At 38.4% G+C, this 22382-nt stretch overlaps 1 protein-coding gene across 2 annotated transcripts in view; it reads left to right on the top strand.

Annotated features, from left to right (window-relative positions):
• Positions 1 to 22382, top strand: part of MYO1D (myosin ID) — a 319245-nt gene that overhangs the window by 135553 nt on the left and 161310 nt on the right. For both annotated transcript variants that reach the window (XM_023653032.2, XM_023653034.2), the window contains exons 15-16: positions 5234 to 5400; positions 14842 to 15049. In XM_023653032.2, coding sequence (XP_023508800.1) covers positions 5234 to 5400; positions 14842 to 15049 — 375 coding nt within the window. The remainder of the gene's footprint in view (positions 1 to 5233; positions 5401 to 14841; positions 15050 to 22382) is intronic.

Below are 22382 nucleotides of genomic sequence, written 5' to 3' on the forward strand. Positions count from 1 at the left end.
ATAGATGTGTGGTTCTATTTCTGGGCTTTCAATTCTGTTCCATTGATCTGTGCACCTGTTTTTGTACCAGTACCATGCTGTTTTGATTACTGTAGCTTTGTAGTATGTTTTGAAGTCAGGGATTGTGATGCCTCCATCTGTGTTCTTTTTTCTCAGGATTGCTTTAGAAATTCGGGGTCTTTTGTTGCCCCATATGAATGTTAGGATTCTTTGTTCTGTTTTTGTAAAGAATGTCATTGGGATTCTGATTGGGATGGCATTGAATCTGTAGATTGCTTTAGGTAGAATGGACATTTTAACTATGTTTATTCTTCCAATCCGGGTACATGGAATGTCTTTCCACCTTTTTATGTCGTCATCCATTTCTGTCAGAAAAGCCCTGTAATTCTCATTGTATAAGTCTTTCACTTCCTAGTTAAATTCACCCTGAGGTATTTTATTCTTTTTGTTGCAATTGTGAATGGTATTGTGTTCTTGAGTTCTTTTTCTGTTAGTTCGTTATTAGAGTATAGAAATGCTACTGATTTATGTAAATTGATTTTATACCCTGCAACTTTGCTGAAGTTGTTGATTATTTCTAAAAGTTGTCCAATGGATTCTTTGGGATTTTCTATATATAGGATCATGTCGTCTGCAAACAGTGAGAGTTTCACTTCTTCCCTCCCTATTTGGATTCCTTTTATTCCTTTCTCTTGCCTAATTGCTCTAGCCAAAACCTCCAGTACTGCGTTAAATAAGAGTGGTGATAGAGGGCATCCTTGTCTCATTCCTGTTTTCAGGGGGATGGGGTTCAATTTTTGCCCATTGAGTATGATGTTGGCTGTGGGTTTGTCATATATGGCCTTTATTATGTTGAGGTAGTTCCCTTCTATCCCCATTTTCTTCAGAGTTTTTATCATAAATGGCTGTTGGATCTTGTCAAGTGCTTTCTCTGCATCTAGTGAGAGGATCATGTGGTTTTTATTCCTCATTTTGTTGATGTGGTGTATCGCGTTGATTGATTTGCAGATGTTGAACCATCCTTGTGTCCCTGGTATGAACCCCACTTGATCATGATGTATGATCCTTTTGATGAATTGCTGAATTTGGGTTGCCAAAGTTTTTTTGAGAATTTTTGCATCTATATTCTTCAGCAGTATTGGCCTGTAGTTCTTTTTCGTGCTGTCCTTGTCAGGCTTTGGTATCAGGGTGATGTTGGCCTCGTAAAATGTGTTAGGAAGTGTTCCATCCTCCCTAATTTTTTGGAATAGCTTGAAAAGGATAGGTATTAAATCCTCTCTGAAAGTGTGGTAGAATTCCCCAGGAAAGCCATCTGGTCCTGGGGTTTTATTCCTTAGGATGCTTTTGAGGACTGTTTCAATCTCTTTCCTTGTGATTGGTCTGTTCAAATTGTGTGCTTCTTCTTGACTAAGCTTTGGGAGATTGTAGGAGTCCAAGAATTTATCCATTTCCTCTAGGTTATCCATTTTGCTGGCATATAGTTTTTCGTAGTCATCTCTTATAATCCATTGTATTTCTGTGGAGTCTGTTGTTATTTCTCCTCTTTCATTTCTGATTTTGTTTACTTGAGCTTTCTCTCTTTTTTTCCTTTGTAAGACTGGCTAGGGGTTTGTCAATTTCATTTATCTTCTCAAAGAACCAGCTCTTTGTTTCATTGATCCTTTCTACTGCCTTTTTTGTTTCATTAGCATTTATTTCTGCTCTGATTTTTATTATTTCTCTCCTTCTGCTGACTTTGAGCTTTGTTTGTTCTTCTTTCTCTAATTCAGTTAGGTGTAGTTTAAGATTGCTTATTTGGGATTTTTCTTGTTTGTTAAGATGTGCCTGTATTGCGATGAATTTTCCTCTTAATACAGCTTTTGCTGTATCCCATATGAGTTGATATGGCATGTTATCATTTTCGTTTGTCTCCAGGTATTTTTTGATTTCTTTAATTTCTTCAATGATCCATTGCTTGTTCAATAACATATTGTTTAGTCTCCACATCCTTGTGCCTTTCTCAGCTTTTTTCTTATAATTAATTTCTAGCTTTATAGCTATATATAGCTATATATATAAAGCTATATATAGCTATATATATAAAGCTATATATAGCTTTATAGTTATGATTGGAGAAGATGCTTGTTGTTATTTCAATTTTTTTAAATTTGTAGAGGCTTGCCTTGTTTCCCAACATATGGTCTACCCTTGAGAATGTTCCTTGCGTGCTTGAGAAGAACACGTATTCTGCTGTTTTTGGATGGATTGTTCTATACATGTCTGCTAAGTCCAACTGTTTTAGCTTTTCGTTTAGCTCCACTGTTTCTTTGCTGATTTTCTGTCTGGATGATCTGTCCATTGATGTAAGTGAGGTGTTGAGATCCCCTACTATTATTGTGTTATTTTTGATATCTACTTTTAGGTTTGTTAATAGTTGCTTTATGAACTTTGGTGCTCCTGTGTTGGGTGCATAGATATTTATAAGCGTTATTTCTTCTTGATGAAGTGTCCCTTTGATCATTATATATTGGCCCTCTATGTCTCTCTTTACCTGCCTTATCTTGAAGTCTGTTTTGTCTGATGTAAGTACTGCAACACCTGCTTTCTTTTGTTTGCTGTTAGCTTGGAGTATTGTCTTCCACCCCTTCACTCTGAACCTGTGTTTGTCCTTGGAGCTGAACTGTGTTTCCTGGAGGCAACAAATTGTTGGATCTTGTTCTTTAATCCATTTTGCCACTCTGTGTCTTTTTATTGGAGAGTTCAATCTGTTTACATTGAGGGTGAGTATTGATGCATGAGGGCTTAATGCTGTCATTCTTTTGCTCATTTTCCGGTTTTCCTGTGTTTCCTTTGTTTCTCACCCTGTGTGTTTTAGCCTACCCATTGACTTCTGCAATTTCTTATGCTGGGTTTCTTAGATTTTTTCCTTATTTATGTTTTGTGTCTCTGTTCTGCTTTTTAGTTTAGTGGCTACCCTGAAGTTTGTATTCAGAATCTCATGTATAACATAGTCCATTTTCTGGTGGTCTCTTACTTACTTAGCCTAGACTGTTTCAGTCCCTTTCCTCCTCCCCTCCTAAAGTATTGTTTTCATCTCTTATTCCAACTTGTGTTGTGAGTTTGTGGTTAGAGTGATAAGATTTGGTGATTTGCTTCCCTTTATCCTAATGCTATAGTTGAATATTTGCTATCCTATTCTGATTCTATCTGTTTGTCTCCCTACTCTGTTTTGTGACCCCTTTCTCCCTTTTTATCTTTTTTCAGGCATGAGAGCCTTCTTGAGGATTTCTTGTAGTGGAGGTCTTGTGGCTACAAAGTCCCTTAGGTTCTGTTTGTCTGGAAAAGATTTAATTTCTCCCTCATATCTGAAGGATATTTTTGCTGGATAGACTATTCTTGGTTGAAGATTTTTGTCCTTTAAAGTTTTGAATATGTCACTCCAATCTCTGCTAGCTCGTAAAGTTTCTGTAGAGAAATCACTGAAAGTCTGATAGGGGTTCCTTTATGGGTTATTTTCTTCTGTCTTGCTGCCCTGAGTATTCTTTCTTTGTCCTTCATTTTTGCCATTTTTACTACTACATGCCTTGTAGTAGGTCTTTTTACATTGACAAATCTAGGAGATCTGAAAGCTTCCTCCACACACATTTCTCTCTCAATCCCTAGATTTGGGAAGTTCTCTTCTATTATTTCATTGAGCACACTTTCTGATCCATTTTCCTTTTCCACACCCTTAGGAATTCCGATTATTCTTAAGTTGCATTTTCTCATTGAGTCAGCTATTTTTCGGAGATTTTCTTCAGTTTTTTTTAATTCTTAGTTCTCTTTTTCCTCAGTCTGGAGCCATTCAGCCTGTCTATCTTCAATTATGCTAATTTGCTCCTCTGTGATGTCTACACAGGCATTCAGGGAATCTGTATTCTGTTTTATCTGATGCATTGTATTTTTCATCTCTAGTATTTCTGATTGATTGTTCTTTATAGTTTCAATCTCTTTTGTGAAGTAACTCCAGAACTCGTTGACTTCTTTCTCTGTATTTCCCTTTACCTCATTGAGTATTTGGATGATAGCTATTTTGAACTCATTTTCAGTTAGTTTGCCTATTTCAAAGTCCTCAGGACATACTTCTGTGTTTTTATTGTTTTCCTTGTGGACTGGAGCTTTTATAAATTGCTGGATGGTAGAGGAGCAGTTTTTGCGCATGATGCTATTATTCGGTTGCAGTTACAGCCTGTCACCACTAGATGGGGGTCGAGAGCCACGCGTTCTGAGCCCTGCGCCTTCAGCTGGTGGTGTGCAGCACCGGTTGGGGGAGGAGGGGCACTTTCTCTCATCCTCCAACCTGGATTCCAATCAGCTCTCACTCTCTGGTTTCCCAGGGCCCTGGTTTGATGGGGTCGCCCCACGGGAAAGCTTTCCCCTGTTAGCGGGTTTCCACTGCACTGGTGGTGGGAGTCCTGGATGATCCTGTGGACGCGCGGCCCCTCCCCGGCTCCTTCCCTCACCAGCACAGTGATCCCAGTCTCTAGGGGAGAGAGCGAAGTTCTCTCTTACCCTGTTCCAGCTCCTCCAAGGGCGGCTCCAGCCTCTCTGCCCTCCATCGTTTGGCTGCTATGGGTCTCTGACAATTTCTGTTATTATGATCCTTTTTTTGGTTGGAAAGCAGTTGGTCCTTTTGGGTGTAGTTTGGAGGGGAGAGAGTCCCGGGTGAGCTCACTCCACCATGTCACTGATGTCCCTGGTAGTTGCCTTTTCCTCAACTCGTAAATTTTAATCTCTTTTTCAAAAGCACTAACTAATGCAATAGTAATAATAATAATGGCTGACAGTTATGGAGCACCAATTGCGTACCAGGACTGTGCTTAATATTTTGCATTCTTTGTCACAGTTCATCTTTACCACAGCTCCTGCATCTTTATTAAATTACTCCTCCTGTTACTTTTTAACCATGTTTCCATAAATACACAAAAACTCAATGTTTACCTATCCCTATAATTTACTCCCTGGTATTATCCCCTTTCTGCGATTCCTGATGAATCCTGAAATACACTAAAACAAAATTTTACCTGAGTGCATGAGAACTTCCAACCTTAAGTTGAAGGGAAAGGGAGAGTAACTACTTTATTCACAAATATATGCCTCAGAAATTAGAGGCACAGAGCTTAATTTGACACAGTTAACACTAATTACATGTTAGTGTCCTTAATCTGGGATTTTTCTCCGGTGAAACTTATCATGTGCTGATTTATTTCTTTAGGAACCATACTACGTACGTTGCATCAAACCCAATGACAAGAAATCCCCACAGATCTTCGATGATGAACGCTGCCGGCATCAAGTAGAGTATCTTGGACTCCTGGAAAATGTGAGGGTGCGTCGTGCAGGCTTTGCCTTCCGCCAGACGTACGAGAAGTTTCTTCACAGGTGAGAAGACACTAAACAAAGAAAGCTGATAGCACACTGAGAGTTACGTTGTCCTCCCCATGTGTGACAATGCATCAGCATGTATTAGGCAATCTAAATATTTGTAGGATGAACGAAAGAACGGAGGAAATTTCAAATATGAAAGACTTTCCCAGAATCAGCAGAAAAAGTCTCCTTGAGGTCATGGTTTATGGACCATAGAAAAAAGTTCGTTCTTTAGGGGAAAACTGTGGGCATTGTAGTATAGTAGAAAGAACAAGGATTCGGAATCACTCTGGGTTGGGTCCTGGCTGTGCCACTCATTTGCTGCATAATCTTGGGCCAGAAATTTAACTTCTTTGATTCTGTTTATGTGTTTTTAAAATGAATATAGTAACACTTGCTTCATAAGGCTGTTGTGAGGATTAAATTAACGTAAGGAAAAAGCCTAAGTGCCTAACATATCATTGTGTTCAATTAATGCTGCTTATCATTACAGATATTAGTAATTATAATAATAAAAAAATATTAAATAGTCAGTCATGGAGGCCCTGAAATTAGTCTACCTGGTTTGAATCCTGGCTTTGTCATTTCTTAGCTTTGAGACCTTGAGCACATCATATAACCTTTCCATGCTTCAGTTTACTCATGCGTCAAATGGGGATAATAATAGTAACTACTTTGTAGGGTTTCTGGAGCACTAAATGAGATAATGGATTTAAGCACTTAGAATAGTACCTGGCATATAGAAATCACTCAATAAATGTTAAGATATCATTGCTATTGTTATTTATTGCTAATAATGATCATGATAGTTGACATGGGGCTCATAAGAATAATGTTTTAAATTCTACCTGTTTATTTATCTAAAAATATCTATTGAACATTTCCTATGTTCTAGACTACAAATTCCACAAAAATATGAATAAATAAATACATGAAATATTGGACGATCAGAAGAATCTCTGAGATAATAATGACAGGAAGTAACCAGACATTCAGAGATCAGAGAAAAGAGCAGGTGGGGCAGAGGGACCAGGAGTGTAAAGGCTCTATTACAGTAATAAATGTGGCATTTTAAGAGCCAAACATTGTCCAGTGTGGCTGGAGGATGCTGAGTGACAAGGCAGTGGTGTGAGATGAGATCAGAGAGATGGACAGGGGCCAGATCATGTTGAAATTTGTATCCAGACTAAACAGTTTATATTTCAGCTAACTGTGGTAGCAAACTATTGGTGGGTTTTAAGCAGGGAGCAACACAGTCTTGTGGATGTTTTAAGAGATCACTGTGGTTGTCGTATGAGTAGAAAGCAAAGAGACAGTTAGGGATGCTGTTGCAGGAATCCAGGAGAGAAGGCTTAGTGATAGTGCCTTACACAGGGATTATTATAGATCTGAGTAGGAAACAGATACAGGATATGTTTTGGGGGAGCGTTGACAAGACTTGCTCATGGATTGGCTAGACGAGAGAGGAGTAGAGAGGAATGAAGGATGACACGCAAATTTCGGCTTGAGCATCTTGGTGAGCATGGTACTATCTGCTGAGATGAGGAAGATGAGGTAAGAGAAGTTTAAAGAGGAGGGCGTGGAACAGGGGCAAAGATGGAATCGAGATTTGTCTTTTGACTGAGTTAGGTTTGAAATGCCTGCTAAACATCTAGATAGAAATATCAAGCTATTAGATAAATATATCTGGAGTTCGGGAAGAAGTCTAGGCTGAAGATAGAGATTTTGGAGTCGTTAGTGTATAGATTATATATAAAGTCCTGGAACAGGATAAAAAAGAGGAGGAGGCCAATGCCAACATGTAGATTTGTGGTCTGACATAAAGGAACCAGCAAAGAGAAGAGAAGGAGCGACCAGTGACATAGAAGACATATCAGAAGAGGGTTGTCACAGAAGCCAAGAGAAGATGGCATTTCAAGAAGAAAAGTGTGGTTACCATATCAAAGGTTACTGTGCCATCAAGTAGGATAAAAGCAGAAGGTTAATTAACCATTAGATTTGGCAACATAGAAGTCGAAGGAGAAAGGACTGGGCAGAGCTCAATTTGAGCAGGATGGGAAAGTGAAGAGAGGAGTTGGATACCTGTAGACAACTCAAGAATTTATGCTCTGATTAAGAGCAGAGAAAAATGACAGCAATAGCTGGGGTGGATGTGAGGTCAGGAGATACTAGAAAATGTTCATATGCAGGTGGAGATGATTTAGAACAGAGGGAGAAGCCAGTGACACCGGAGGGTGGGAGCTAATTGTAATAATAACATCCTTGAGAAGGCAAGGGATGGAATCCCAAGCACAAGGGTAAGGTTTGTCAGCTTGAGATAGGAGCAGAGAGACCACCCCCAGCAACAGGACAAAAGGCGGAGAATATGAATACAGATGCGGGGAGCCTCCAAGGTTGCTGATGGAAGATGAAGATATTCCTATCTGACTGCTGCTGTCTCCTCAATAGTCTGAAACAAAGTCATGAGCTGGGAGTGAGGATTAGGAGAGGTGATGGCGGAGGTTTGAGTGGAAATCAGAATCCTCACTTTGGAGAGCAGGAAAGCATAGGTTTGTATAGTACGGTTGCTGACAGGAAGATTTGAGTGCCTGTGTGAGATCTGAGGTTATAAATGTACAGTGAGACCACGTGGCATCATCTGCTTTTCTTCAGTGGTGTCCAGCTATTTGTGTGCAGAAGAGAAGGGGATTGCACTAAATGGAGACTCTTGGAATGAATAAAACTTTATAACATAGTAGCCTTGAAAATTGAAATTTAACTTCCTTTTTTCTTTGAGGAAGATTAGCCCTGAGCTAACTACTGCCAGTTCTCCTGTTTTTTTGCTGAGGAAACCTGGCCCTGAGCTAACATCTGTGGCCATCTTCCTCTATTTATATGTGGAATGCCTACCACAGCGTGGCGTGCCAAGCGGTGCCCATGTCTGCACCCGGGATCTGAACCAGCAAACCCCGGGCTCCTGAGAAGTGGAACATGTGAGCTTAACTGCTGCACCACCAGCCGGCCCCAAAATTTAATTTCATATTGATCAAAAGGTTATGCTCAAAACTGAGCATTTTCCTTATTGAAATCACACCATTCTTAAAATTTAGTCTCTCTTTTCTTATTGAGGCTATATAGTGGGAATGTTTTCATGAGTAGAGATGTGTTTATTCTGAGTCTTGATTTCAAACAGTGTCAAATTATATTAATAGAAAAATTGCTAGTCCCTGTTACTACTCTTAGAATTCCATTAATTACTCTATCATAGAATTTGTTTTGGCATTGTTACCTATAGAAAATCAGCAGAAGTTACATATTAGAATGAGCAGGGCGGGAATGGGTAACTATAGGATAAGGCTGAACTAAAAATATATTTATCTAACTAAAAGTATGGTAGCATGCAACAAAGTGGAAGCCATGGAGAGTAACTGAAGTAAGAGAACCATAAGGAAGCTTGGGAGGGACAAAGAGTTTTCCCACTGCATATCTTCACCTACTTTTAATCTCTTTTGGACTTATTTTACTTTCAACTCAAAGTGTTTTGGTGTGTTTTTTGGCATGGAAGACATGCTGTAACGATTGGATTATATTTTCTAATATTCATGTAAAAACAGATTAAAAAGAACCTATGAATTTCAGATGTGGTGGTCTTAGTGGAACAAGCTTAAGTCTCCCATTCCCACTCCAGAACATACCCATATAATGTAAAATATGTATATTTAAGGCCAGGTAAATGCACAGCTACACCATAGAATCAAAAGGGGGATTCTCAGTGAACTTTGAAAATGTGAGTCACTCCTGAATATGATATGAAGCAGATGCGAATACCAAGAAGGAAGTCGGGGTTGCAGTTTGAAGGATAGTCTGCCTTGTGAGGCTGGATCTGCCATTCAGGAAGCCGTCACAGCTGCTGTGCTGGAATTCACCACAGCTGCAGCACCCGGAGGCTGCCATAATGGCCAGGACAAGTAAGCACCTCAGCACCTGCAAGGGGGACTTGTAGGCATAATGACCAAGACCCAGGAGGCAAAAGTAACCCCTTTACAAGAGGCTGACAAAGAACCAGATGTACACAGAAGGACTCTGGGGAGGGAGATGAGATGACAGTTAAACATCTGAGAAAGATCAGATGATGCAAAAGAGACAGTAAGCTCAACAAATGGAAACCTGACCCCTAAGGAACCAGAGCAAGGAGTAAAGGCATTAGAATAAGCCGTTTAATATTTTCAGGGAGATAAAGGAGAGAATTGTGGTCCTAAAATAGGAATATGAAGTTAGAAACAGGTAATTATTAAAAAGAACTAGTTAGAAATTTAGAAAATGAAGATCAAATTAAGCACAACTAAAGAGTGAATTGTCCATCAATGGGAGAGGGGGTCAACAAGCTTGTAGTATAATCATACGGTGGTTACTGATCTGCATTAAAGAGAATGAATGACTGATAAAACACCAACATGGATGTGAAAAAAGATGGTCATAAAAGAGTACATACTTTATGCTGCCATTTATATGACATTCCAGAACAGACAGGAATCAGAAGAGTGGTTAGCTCTGGGTTGGCACATTGACTGGAAAAGGGGAGGGGCTGGGGGAACTCTCTGAGATCGTGGAGATAATCTGAGTCTTGACTGAGGTGTCAGTTTCATGCATGTATACATTTTTGAAAACTTACTGAATCGCATACTTAAATGTGTGCATTTTCCTATATGTAAATTTTACAAATAAAAAAATTTTTTCTTTAACTAACCTTTTCTAAAAAGCAAATTAGTGAGCTGGAAGATCAGGCTGAAGACTTTTTCCAGACTTCTTCACAAAGAAAAAGAGCTGGGGAGTAATAAAAAAAAGGTTGAGCAGTATGTATGTAAGTTTGATCCAGGAGTGTTAAAACCCATCCAACTGGAGCACGAGAAGGGAAGAAGAGAGAGAATAAACAAACAGTGGCTAGGAATTTTTCTGAACCAAAAAAAAAGACAAATCTTCAGATTGAAAAAAAACACTGAGTGTGAAACATATAAGTTTTTTTTAAACAAAACTTAAGTACATCGCGTTAACTTTTAGAATGTTAGAGATAAAGAAAAATACTTAGTTATCCCAAGAAAAAAGGCAAACTGCCTACAAGGGATGAGGATGATACTGAATCAGACTTCTCATCAGCAACAGTGGATGCAAATAGACAAAGGAGCAGGATCTGCATGGTGAAGGGAAATGAACTTTATGCTTAGAATTTTATTCCATGCCAAATTATCATTTAAGAGTGGAGCAAAATGGAAACATTTCCCAACATATATAGGCTCAGAATGTTTACTATTCACAGACCCTTTAAGGGGAAAAAAAGAAATCTTTAGTAGTAATCTGGAGCAAAAGTTAAAATGGGAATGAGAGCATAGAGAAGTAAAGAATTTTGTACTGGTTATGGGAAGGCTGTAGATGATAATTAACTAGACGGGGAAAAAGTGTATATTTTCCTATAAATATATAATTTTTATATTAAAATTTTCAGGACAATAATAATAAAAGTAGTTAATATTGTAAAGTGTTCACTGTACATACCAGGCACTGTTTTAAGCAGTCTACCTGAAGTAAGCCACTGAGCTGACAACCACATGGAGGCATGGAGACGTGACAGGAGAGTATGTTACCCCCATTTTATGCAGATGAGGAAACTGAAGCACAGAAAAGCTCAGGTCACATAGCCAAGAAGCAATGGATTCTTATTTGAACTCAAGCAGTTGGTTCCTGAGCCTACAATCTTTACCAGTGTATTACCTCACAACTGAATGTGTGGCTTTCAAATCAAAGGAAAAAATAAAATGGAACAAAGAAAACTCACTCTGTCCCAGAGAAAACAAGGTAGAAAGCAGCAACGAGAAAGCACACCTAATAGAAAATATAAGAAGTTGAGAAAATTGAGGCTTATTAATAATCACAATAAATGTATTAAACTTACCTTTTAAAAGAACTGTGGAAAGACTGAAGCCTGTCTAAATGATGATTATCTAAGTCAAGATCAGGTTCTCGCTAGAATCTTCTAGGAAGAGTGCTGGATGAGATGGTGGGGTGTGCATCTGGGAAATTAGCCTGTTCCTACTCTTCAGACTGTGTTTATCTTCTGCTTTACATAAAATGTGTTTGTCCAAATTGAGAAATTGACATTTGATTTCGTTGTCATACTAATTGAACTAATTAACAGTGGGACGTAGAGTGGGATAGAAGGTGTGCAGGACATTGGACTAATGTTTCCAGCGACAGTGGGAGACAAAGTAATGTTTTCCACAGTGAATTTTTGCTTTCAGATTCTGCAGCTTTTTTTGTAAGCTCGGTTTGAACCTAAATTTTTACTTGTCAGTTTTCTTTATTTTCATTCTTTTATTGAAAAAGAGAGAGAAGGATTTTAAATGTCCTATTAACCTTAAAAGCTGCTGAAGTCTTTCAGGGAGGTAAAGCTAGTCAGAAAGCAGATGAGTTTGGCTTCACAATTCACAGGTTCAGGGTGATTTGCTGGAGAACTGGGGTCGTGCCCATTACCATCAGGAATAAAGGAAGAGCACCTTCATCCTGATGTGTTAGCTGAGCAGTGTAACAGTGGAATTTCCTCCAGTTTCTGCAGCATGCCTCAAACTTCAAACACACATCATTACTGCCCCTCTTATGGCCCAAATGTTGACTCTTATTCTAGTTTTATAGTGAATTTGGAAGGTTTCTGGGTTTGTTTCCTTTTTTCACGTGACATTATGTAAAATTACCTCTTTCTTCACATTAGAACTCTTTCATTTGGTTTCTATTTTTGTCCCTATCTGGCAAGTGAGTAAGCTTTTAAATGTATTTCCTTGCATTCTTTTTCATTCATTCAACAAATATCTGTTGCCTCGTAGTGTAGCAGGCAACACAGTAGATACATGGTATATAGTGGGGAGCAAAACAAAGCCCCTGCCTTCATGGTACCCACAGAGCAGTGAGGGAGACTGACATTAAACAGATAAACCCACAAATCAATGTGATTACACACTGTGGTGAATCGTGTGGGGAAAAAACACAGTTGGCTGCCTTAGGAATAGTGGAGGTAAGGGTTGATGGTTGATGAAGGAAGATCAAGACAAGACTAGAGGATAAGAAAGAGCCAGCCTGTCAAGGAGTAGGTTAAAAAGTATTCCAGGCCATGGGAACAGCATATGCAAAGGCTCTAAAGCAAGAAAGAGGCAACCACATTATAGGACCTTAAAGAAGGCCAAGATGATTGGAATATAGTGATGGAGAAGGACAGCAGGAAGAGAGAAAAATGATGTAAGCCGTTTTAGAAAACAACTCTGGCTGCTGAGTTTACAGAATGGATTGGAGAGGAAATGGAAAACATTTCAAGAGTCTATTGTAGTGAACTTGATGTGGCTTGGATTAGGATTGTGGCAGTAAAGATGAGAATAGTTGAATGTTAAATATATTTTGGAGGTGGAGTCAGTAGGACTTGACTAAGGATTAGAAGGAATGATACAGAAGAGAAGGGATCAAATATGATTCCCAGAATTCTGGCTATAGTAACTGAGGACATTGAAGTGGGAAAGACTGTAAGAGAAGTTTGAGATGCCTTCAAGATCTGTGTAGGCTTTGGATAGGTGAGTCTGAAGCTCAGAACTGAGAGCTGGGCTGGGGATGATAAATTCATGAATTGAAAAATAAAGTGGATGGAATAGGTGAGGTGACATGGGGAGGTGTACATGGAGAAAAGAGGGCCTGATATGAGCCCTGGGGCACTCCAGCATTTGAGGGGTCCAGTAATGGAGGAACAGTAGCCAGAAAATGAGATTGAGAAGAAATATCTAGAAAGACAGAAGGAAGCCAGGGAGAGTGTGCTGTCATGAAAGCTAGGAAAAGAGAGCTTTGTCAAGAGGAAAGGGTCAGATGCCACTTAGATATATATTCTCTTAACCAGAAATGGGTAAAGCCCTATGAGGAAAACTTAAAGATTCCTGAAAGGAGCAAAAATAAACTTGAACAAATGGAAAGATATTCCTTGTTCTTGGATAGGACACCTCAACATCATGAATAAGTTTAATGAATTTAACATGGAAACCCAATAAAAATACCGGCAAGGATTTGTTTGTTTTGTGATTGTTTTTCCCTGGAACTATACAAATTGATTTTGAAGTTCATATGGGAAAATAAACAGGGAGAAATAGCTAGAAAGACCTTTAAAAAAAAAAAAAAAGAATGAGGAGAGACCACTAGATATTAAAATAAATTTATAACGTCTATAATTAAAACCCAGTGGTACCAGTGCACAGATGGACAGATAGAGCAATGAAACAGACCAGAAAGCCCAGAAATGAACTGAAGTACATATGAAAATTTTGTATGTGATAAAAATGGCATATTAAGTCACAGGGAGAAAGACAAACATTTTAGTAAATAATGTCAGAAATAGCCTTTTGTCAAAAGGTAAAAGTGGATCCATACCTCATACCGTATACTAAAACTCTAAATCGAGCAGAGATCTCAATGTAAAAAATGAAAACATGCAAGTACTAGAAAAGCACATAGGTGAATTACTCTGTAATTACTCTCACTGTGACGTAAAATTCAGATGCAATACATGAAAAACATTACTAAATTTGACTGCATGATTTAACAACTTTGCATGGGTGAAAAAGCATTGTGGTAGGCAGCCTTCCAAGCTGGGCAGTGATCCCCACCTCCTGGTGTTCATGCCCTGCATAATCCCCCTCCCCTAAGTGTGGCCTGAGCCTAGTGATTTGCTTCTAGCAAAATGGAATATGGCGAAAGTGATGGGATGTCACTTGTGAGATTAGGCTACAAATGGCTTTGACTCTGTGACTTCCATCTTGCTCACGTCCACACTCTCAAGAAGAAGCTGTTGTGTAGTGAGCTGCCCTATGAGAGGCCCACAAGGCAAGGAAGGAATTGTTAGCTGCCTGTATGTGGAAATGCAACTGATTTTTGTGTATTGATCTTATATACAGAACACTGCTTAGTTTCCTTTTAGTTATAATGGTTATCTGAAGATCCACTTGATTTCCTTGGAAGCGAGTCATATTGTTCATAAGTGAGGTTAGTTTTGCCCCTTCATCATTCATTTTCCAGTTTATTTATTAGCTCATTATGCTAGCTAGAAAAGCTTTGATAGAAGCATCCTTGTCTTCTTTCTGTTTATAAAGAGAAAGTTTCCAAGGTTCCGCTTTTATGAAGGATATTTGCTGTAAGTTTTTGGTAAATAGCCTTTGTTAGATTAAGGAAGTACCCTTCTATCCCTAGTCTGGGAAGAGTTATTATGAGCATTGTAACTTCTTGAAGCTTTTTCTACATCTCTTATCAGGCTAATGAAATTCAGTTCTATTCCTAGTTTTAGAAGACTTGTTTTTTTTCTTTCTATGAAGTGTCTTGAATTTTCTTGAATAGTCTTTCTGCATCTGTTGAGACCATTTGATTTTTCTCTCTTAATCTGGGTCCTGTTCTTTTTTCACCCAGGTACAAGATGATCTCTGAATTCACGTGGCCCAACCATGACCTCCCTTCAGACAAAGAGGCTGTCAAGAAACTGATTGAACGTTGTGGTTTTCAGGATGATGTAGCTTATGGGAAGACAAAAATTTTCATTCGGACACCCCGAACATTGTTTACCTTGGAAGAACTCCGTGCCCAGATGCTCGTAAGGATTGTCCTCTTTCTGCAAAAGGTAATTTTATATTTTATATATGAGGATAAGGATTTGTTTTTATGTTCTTAAAAATTTGTTGAATTTTTTCCTTGATTCAAGAGATGTTCACGGTAGTATATTTTTTGGTATCTACACACATCTTAGAATGCTTTCTGTTGCCTTCACATGTGGAAAACTTATTTGGCTCCCTGAACTCAAAATTATTTTATCCTCAATACTCTGAAGACATTTTGTCTTCTGGAATTTAAAGTTGGAGAGATGTCTGAACCATCCTACTTTTGGTCTCTTGTAGTTAACTGAGTTTTTTCCCTCAGCTTAACTGCATAAAGGACTTTTTTTTAATCTTGTAATTCAAAAGTTTTGCCAACTTCCCTCACCCATTATTACCCACCACCAGCCCTTGACAGGTGTGGAGTACTGACTTGATGCTCATTACATCATGGAACCCGTCATCGTTGGTCTGTGCAGGGCCCCCTTCTCATTTCATTCGCTCATTCATATATTTCTTTTTATCTCCCATAGCCATTTCCATGCCTTCTAAATGAACCATTTTTATGTAAAAAATTATATGTGAACATAAAAAGCAATCATGTGCCTCTGTGACAATGTCCTTAGGATATATGCCAGGAGAAAATTTGCTGAGTCACAGGTTATAAGTAGTGCCAGATTCTTCTCCAGAATGACTCTGCCAGTTTGCAGCACCACCAGCTGTACGTGGGGGTTACTGTGTGCCTACATCCTTACCAGTATCATCCAGCTACCTAAGGTTTGCTGGACTAATAGGTAGAATGATATCTCATTATTGTTTACTTTATCTTTCTCTGATTACCATTGAATTTGAATCTCATTAAACTCTTGTTTCCTTTTTGGGTTTTCCTGTAAATTGCCCATTCATATCCTTTGTTTATTTTTCTAATGAAGTTGGTATCATTTTCTTGTTGATTAGCAGGAATTCCTTGAATATTTTAGACAATCTCTTATTCACTTGAGACATTATAAATATCTCTTATTCTGTAGGCATTCTAATGAACTTTGTCCGTAATATGCTTTGTTGGAGAGAATCCTTAATTTTGACAAATTCTTCAATTTTTTGCTTTTTACTTTTTGCTTTGGAATTTTGTTTAATTGAGAGGGCTTTCCTTGTCTCTAGGTCACAAAGATACTATCCTATATTTTCTATGAACTGTATAGTTTTACATTTCACATTTAGGTCTTTAGTCCATCTAGAATCCACCTGTTGTATGGTGTATATAGGAATCCAGTTTCATTTTCTTCTACGTGGTGACTCAGTTTTCTCAATACCGTCTACTGAAAAATCTCTCCTTTCCCCATTGGTTTGTGGTGCCACTTTTATTATATATTAAGTTTATATGTATCTGTGTATACACACTTTCTGAGTGCTCCATTCTGTTCCATTTTTGTATCTGCCTGTTTTTGCACTATCGCCACACAGTTTTTATTGTAATACATCTTAGTTTATGGTAGAATAAATGCATCTTCTCTACTCTTCTTTATTAAGGACGATTAACCTATATACAGACCTTTATTCTGCAATATAAATTTTAATGTGTGTTTATTATGTTCATTAAATTCAACAATAATTTTTATTAGAATTGCATTTAATTTATGCATTAATTTGAAGGATTAACATTTTTACAATATTAAATCATCTTAAGTATATAGAATAGGCTTATTTACATCATTTCGTTGACCATTAGAATTATAGAGGCCCTATGAATTCATGGTTAATGCCTAGATATTTTATTGGTTTTGTTAATGCTGTGAATTTTTTTTATTATACATATTTTCTACATGGCAGTGTTCGTACAGAGAAAGAATATTAGCTTATGTTTGTTTATCTGTATTCAGAATGAAACCCTTCTTCATTCATATTTGTTGATTCTGTTAGTTTTTTTGGGTAAATGATTATATCTTGTGCAAATAATGAAAGTTTTCTCTTCCCTTCCAATTGCCAAGATGTTCCTAAGTGTTGGTCTATTTCATTTATTTTGCATAGAACTCAGAAAAACTTACGGAGTGAAGTACTAAATTCTCTCTCATCCTAAAACAGTTTCCTTCTATTAATTGTTTTTTTCTATTGCTTTTCCTCAGTTCTGTTATCTTTCTCAGGACTGCTTGTAAATTTGCAAGTTGGATATCGGTTTCCTGACTGCCGTAGTAAATTATTTTCATGCATTGGTTCTTCTGTATATTCAGATCCTTTCTCTTGATCTTCAACACTTGGTGGTGGTGGTGTTTTTGCAGATCTGGTACTTTGTTTTCTTTCTTTATACCTATCGAAGGATTGACTCAGGTTCAGGGTTTGGCCCTGAACCAGGGTCACCATACCTCTCAGTTTGTTTGGGACAGTCCTGATTTATGACTCTTGTCTGTTGTAACTATTAGTAGTACCCTTTCACTCTCAAGTGTCCCAGTATGGATAATAAACTGTTTGGTCAGCCTACCCTGAACTCACATTCTGTCCGCTTGGTGACTTATAGAATTCTCTTCTTAAATCTTTACACTTGTCAGTGTCCTGCAGACTTTAGTCTGTTACAGCTCTGCTAGTCAAACATAGGGGCCCGCCCAGGCCCGTGCGCCCAGCTCGTACATAAACACGTGTGTGTACCTACTCTGACTCTTCCTTTCTCAGTCTTCTCTACAGCACCTCTGCTTTCTTTCTGGTGAGAAATTACGATTTCTACCTAGAAAAAAAGAGATTCTCAAGGAGAAAGGATGGCTGCGTCGCAAACCATCACCCATGCCACGGAGGGAAGGCTGTCCAGGCTTCTCTGTGATGTAGATCTTGCATTTCTTAACCATAAGGCCGTGGGGTAGGGAATAAAGATCCTCCTCCCAATTCCCAGGCAGACCATTCTAGGGTACCATATATGATCTACTGATTGTGTTCTTTAAACCAACTCCACAGACCATAAAATTTCTCTCAGCTTCTGAGAATAGGTCATCAGTCACCTAACTTTTCATGTGATGTGTGTTTCATTTTTTCTGTATTCTTATAGGAATGTAATGGGAAGTTAGGAGAGGCAACATCAGGAGATGCTATTTTAAACAAATTTCCAACAATTGCTTTTTATTTCCTTTTCAAATAAAATAGTTTTATCTTTTTTTCTGATTATGTAATTAAAGTATGCTCATTGTAAAAACAAATTCAAACCATACAAAAAAGTATAAGGGGAACCATGGAAAATCACCTAAAATCCCCCCATGCAGAGGTAACACCATTAACATTGTGGTGCTCATCCTCTCTAATCTCTTTCTGTGCACATATGCAAGCATGTGCACTGTAATATAAGTGAGACCATAGTTCATATCATAATTTTTATAAGCACCTTTCTCCTTTTTTACAACATTTTGATACTCGTTTTCCCACATTTCCCTTCTCTGCCCACATCTCCTCTCCACCCCCTGTGTCAAGGGGCCCCAAGACCGTTTCCAGTTTCCATGATTCACTAAAAGGACTCACAGGACTCAGCACATAGTTGTACTAATGAGTAAAATTTATTACAACAAGGGGATACCAAAAAAATCAGCAAAGGGAAAAGGCACAGGGGGTACAATGCAGAGGAAACCAGGCGCGAGCTTCTGAGAGTCCGCTCCATGTGGAGTTGCACAGGATCTGCTTAGTTCCTCCAGCAATGAACTGTGACAACGCCTGCCAAGTGTTGTGCACCAGGGAAGCTCATTGGAGACTCAGTGCCCAAAGTTTGTACTGGGGACTGGTTACCTAGGCGCCCTCTGCCCAGCATATACCCAAATCCAAGACTCCCAGAAGAAAATCAGGTATTCAGCATAAATCACATTGTACAAGCAGTTTAAGCATGTCAGGCCACTCTTATCATTTGGGGAAGGTTTTATATCAGTGTAGGGAACTGTTTACCAGCCAAGTTCTCAGACACCAGCCAAGGGCCAACCTCAGAAGCCCTTCTAAAGATAGCAGTCTCAGGCCTGCTATCTTAACTCCTTTCTGGACGCCCCCACAGTCTTCCTAACCATAATAGACCTCCTTATACATATAACCTTCCATCCTGGTCCCTCCGTGCAATGCACTGGATTCCCGGGAGCAAGACTGTTGGTTGGTTGAAGTGTATTTGTGTTTGTATTCATAACAGATATTAACAGTTCACATTTCTGCCCACAATGTAAGTGAACTTTTTCCTCTTAATTTTTTTTTTTTTTATTACCACAGCAGCTTTTACCAGGCTGTTGAATTTTTTCCATTCTTGTTAGTAAGAAATTATATCTCATTTCGGGGCTGGCCCCGTGGCCGAGTGGTTAAGTTCGCGCGCTCTGCTGCAGGCGGCCCAGTGTTTCGTTAGTTCGAATCCTGGGCGCGGACATGGCACTGCTCATCAGACCACGCTGAGGCAGCGTCCCACATGCCACAACTAGAAGAACCCACAACGAAGAATACACAACTATGTACCAGGGGGCTTTGGGGAGAAAAAGGAAAAAATAAAATCTTTAAAAAAAAAAAAGAGAGAAATTATATCTCATTTCTACTTTAATTTTTTGTTTCGGTGACTACTAGTGAGGCTGTGTTTATAGGCCTTTAGAATTGCCTGTGCTGTTATTTATTTGTTCATATCCTTGGCCCATTTTTCTCTTGGATTGTTTGTCTTTTTCTTATGAATTTGTGGGAGCTATTATCTTTATTTATTGCAATTATTTTCCCCAAGCTATCATTTGTCATTTTATTCTGTTCATGGTATACTTTTGACATGAAATTTTTCACTTAATATAATAAAATATGTCTTATCTTTATAGCTTTTGAGTTTCTTCAAAAAATATGGATTTGGGATTTTGTTTTGTACATGGTGTGATATAGAGGTCCAGCTGTGTTTTGTTCCTCATAAATAAGTAGCTGTTCTAATGCTATTTATTAAAAAATTCCTCTTTTTTCCACAAAGTTGAAATTCCACCTTTGTCTAATATTAAGTTCCCTTATGTACTTGAATCTATTTCAGGACTCACTATTTTGCTCCACAGTTAATTTCTATGCCAAGATTATACTGTGTTTATTATAGTACATCATAATAGGTTTTAACGTGTGAGAACTTGGCTTTCAGTATACTTTCATACCTTTTCTGTGCCTTAATAGAGATTTAATGGTGAGTGGGAAGTGGCAGAATCAATGATGTTGACTAAAATCAGAACCTCCAAAATTGATTATTCTTAAAGGAATAAACTGTATAACCCCAAAGACTGCAGAACAGATACAAACTGAATTGCTTTCCTATTCATAAAAAAATTTATAGTTTTCCACTGTCACCATCTAAACCATTAAACACTCAGTATCAAGAATTACAGATAGGGGCCGGCCCGGTGGCGCAGCAGTTGGGTGCGCGCGTTCCGTTTTGGCGGCCCAAGTTCACCGGTTCGGATCCCGGGTGTGGACATGGCACCACTTCGCAAGCCATGCTGTGGCAGGAGTCCCACATATAAAGGAGAGGAGGATGGGCACAGGTGTTAGCTCAGGGCCAGTCTTCCTCAGCAAAAAGAGGAGGATTGGCAGCAGATGTTAGCTCAGGGCTAATCTTCCTCAAAAGAAAAAAAAAGAATTACAGGTAATCTGTTCAGTGCATCTTGTTTCTTTTCATCTACTTGGTCATATGCTTTACATTGTAGGAGATTTTTGCAATTGCTAGAAATATCTTTTTTTAGGAAATAACCCTCGAGAGTTCAAAGACTTTTATTGATTTTATAGTTCATAAGTAATAGCAATACAAGTTCATGTAGAAAAATGAAAACTATATAAATAATTTTATAGTTTAAAATATTTTATATTAAATATAAATTTAAATCATGTCATACCATTGTTACATAATACTTTTTTGTTGTGTCTTTACATGTGTAAACACTTATTTGTGTATTTATAATAGCTGGCTTAGTCTGTGGTGTGATTTACTAGAGTTTGCTCATTTGGTCTGCTGTTACTGGATGCTAGGTTGTTCCAGTTTTCCCTCTTACAGATCCCATTGCAATGCTCATCTCCGTTTACTTAGAGCAGTGGACGCAGAATTAATAAATATTATTACTGTCAGTACTTCTGTTACCACTATTAAGTATTTATAAATATCCTTGATTATTTTCTTGGAATAAATTCTCAGGCACAAAACTGTGAGTTTAAAAGATACTCACTTTTAAGTTTCTGTACCCACTGTCAAATGGCTCCCAGAAAGGTGGTTATTCACTGTACAGTGAGGCAAATCTGTCCAGCTTGATTGTTGTTTTAGCTTTTTGTTCTTCTTCAATGTGGATCTTTGTGGTTTTGAATTTCTTATCACTTTGTCTTCTATGTGTTATACTCATTGATGCCTAGAAAATAAGATACTTATTTGTTGCATGGTTGGGGAAATCCTGAAAGAAGACTGTAGTTTTCACTGTTAACAGATAGTCAACAGATAACTGATTTTTAATGAAAATACTGCATCAAATGCGTGGCAAGATTCTCTAATATTCTGTACCTATTCAGTTTAAAACATGTTGCTGTCTTGGAAGAGGAATGAGGTGTGGAACCCCTCAAGAAACTCTTGACATTTTTAGTGCATGTATAGTTTTAAATTTATATTCTCATTCTAGGGGATCATAGGGCATGATCAAAATTGTCACATAAAATCAAAATTATCCAAGATGAATTCTCAAAGGGAGACAGAAAAGTGTTGGGGAAGTTTATCTTTTGCGTGGCCATAAACAGCAAATTTGGAATAGACAGATGGATTTGAAGAGTGGCTTTCTTGACCCACCTATAAGACACATGGGTGCTTTGGGGAATTGTGCCTTCATTTGGGGGAATTAGCCCTTTCTGGAAGGGCATCTGTAATTGATTCTAGTCAGAGATCTTAATTAATGACCATGTCATATTGTTGGGCCATTTCAGATCGCACAGCTTTGACCCTAGCTCTAGGAATGAAGTTATTCTTTCCGGTGTGCCATGATGTAGTTAGGAGGTCAAGGCCTTTCCTATGTCACATAAGAAGGCTACTAAACAGAAACATTCTTTCTTAAAATAAAATCTTAAGTCTCTAATCATTTTCCTCCAAGCAATTTGTGGGTACCCTGGGATCACCATTATAGCTCGTGAATTCCACAGCAGCGAGAGCTGCCAGCCCTTTGGAAATTCAAATCATGCTAGCCCATGACCAGCTCCCCACTCCATGCCGTGAGTTTTCCAGTTTTTATTTCAGTCCTGAATGTAGCTCACAGCTTGTAGCATCCATGACACAGTGAGCTGTGGGGTCCACAGTCAAGCTTAAATCTAAAGTCAGTTGGCAATCTCCTGTTACAATTATGGGAAAATATAGACATGATTATATAGGAAATAATAGAAGCC

Source organism: Equus caballus, chromosome 11 (genome assembly GCF_041296265.1).
Source record: "Equus caballus isolate H_3958 breed thoroughbred chromosome 11, TB-T2T, whole genome shotgun sequence".
In the NCBI taxonomy this organism is placed as follows: Eukaryota; Metazoa; Chordata; class Mammalia; order Perissodactyla; family Equidae; genus Equus; species Equus caballus.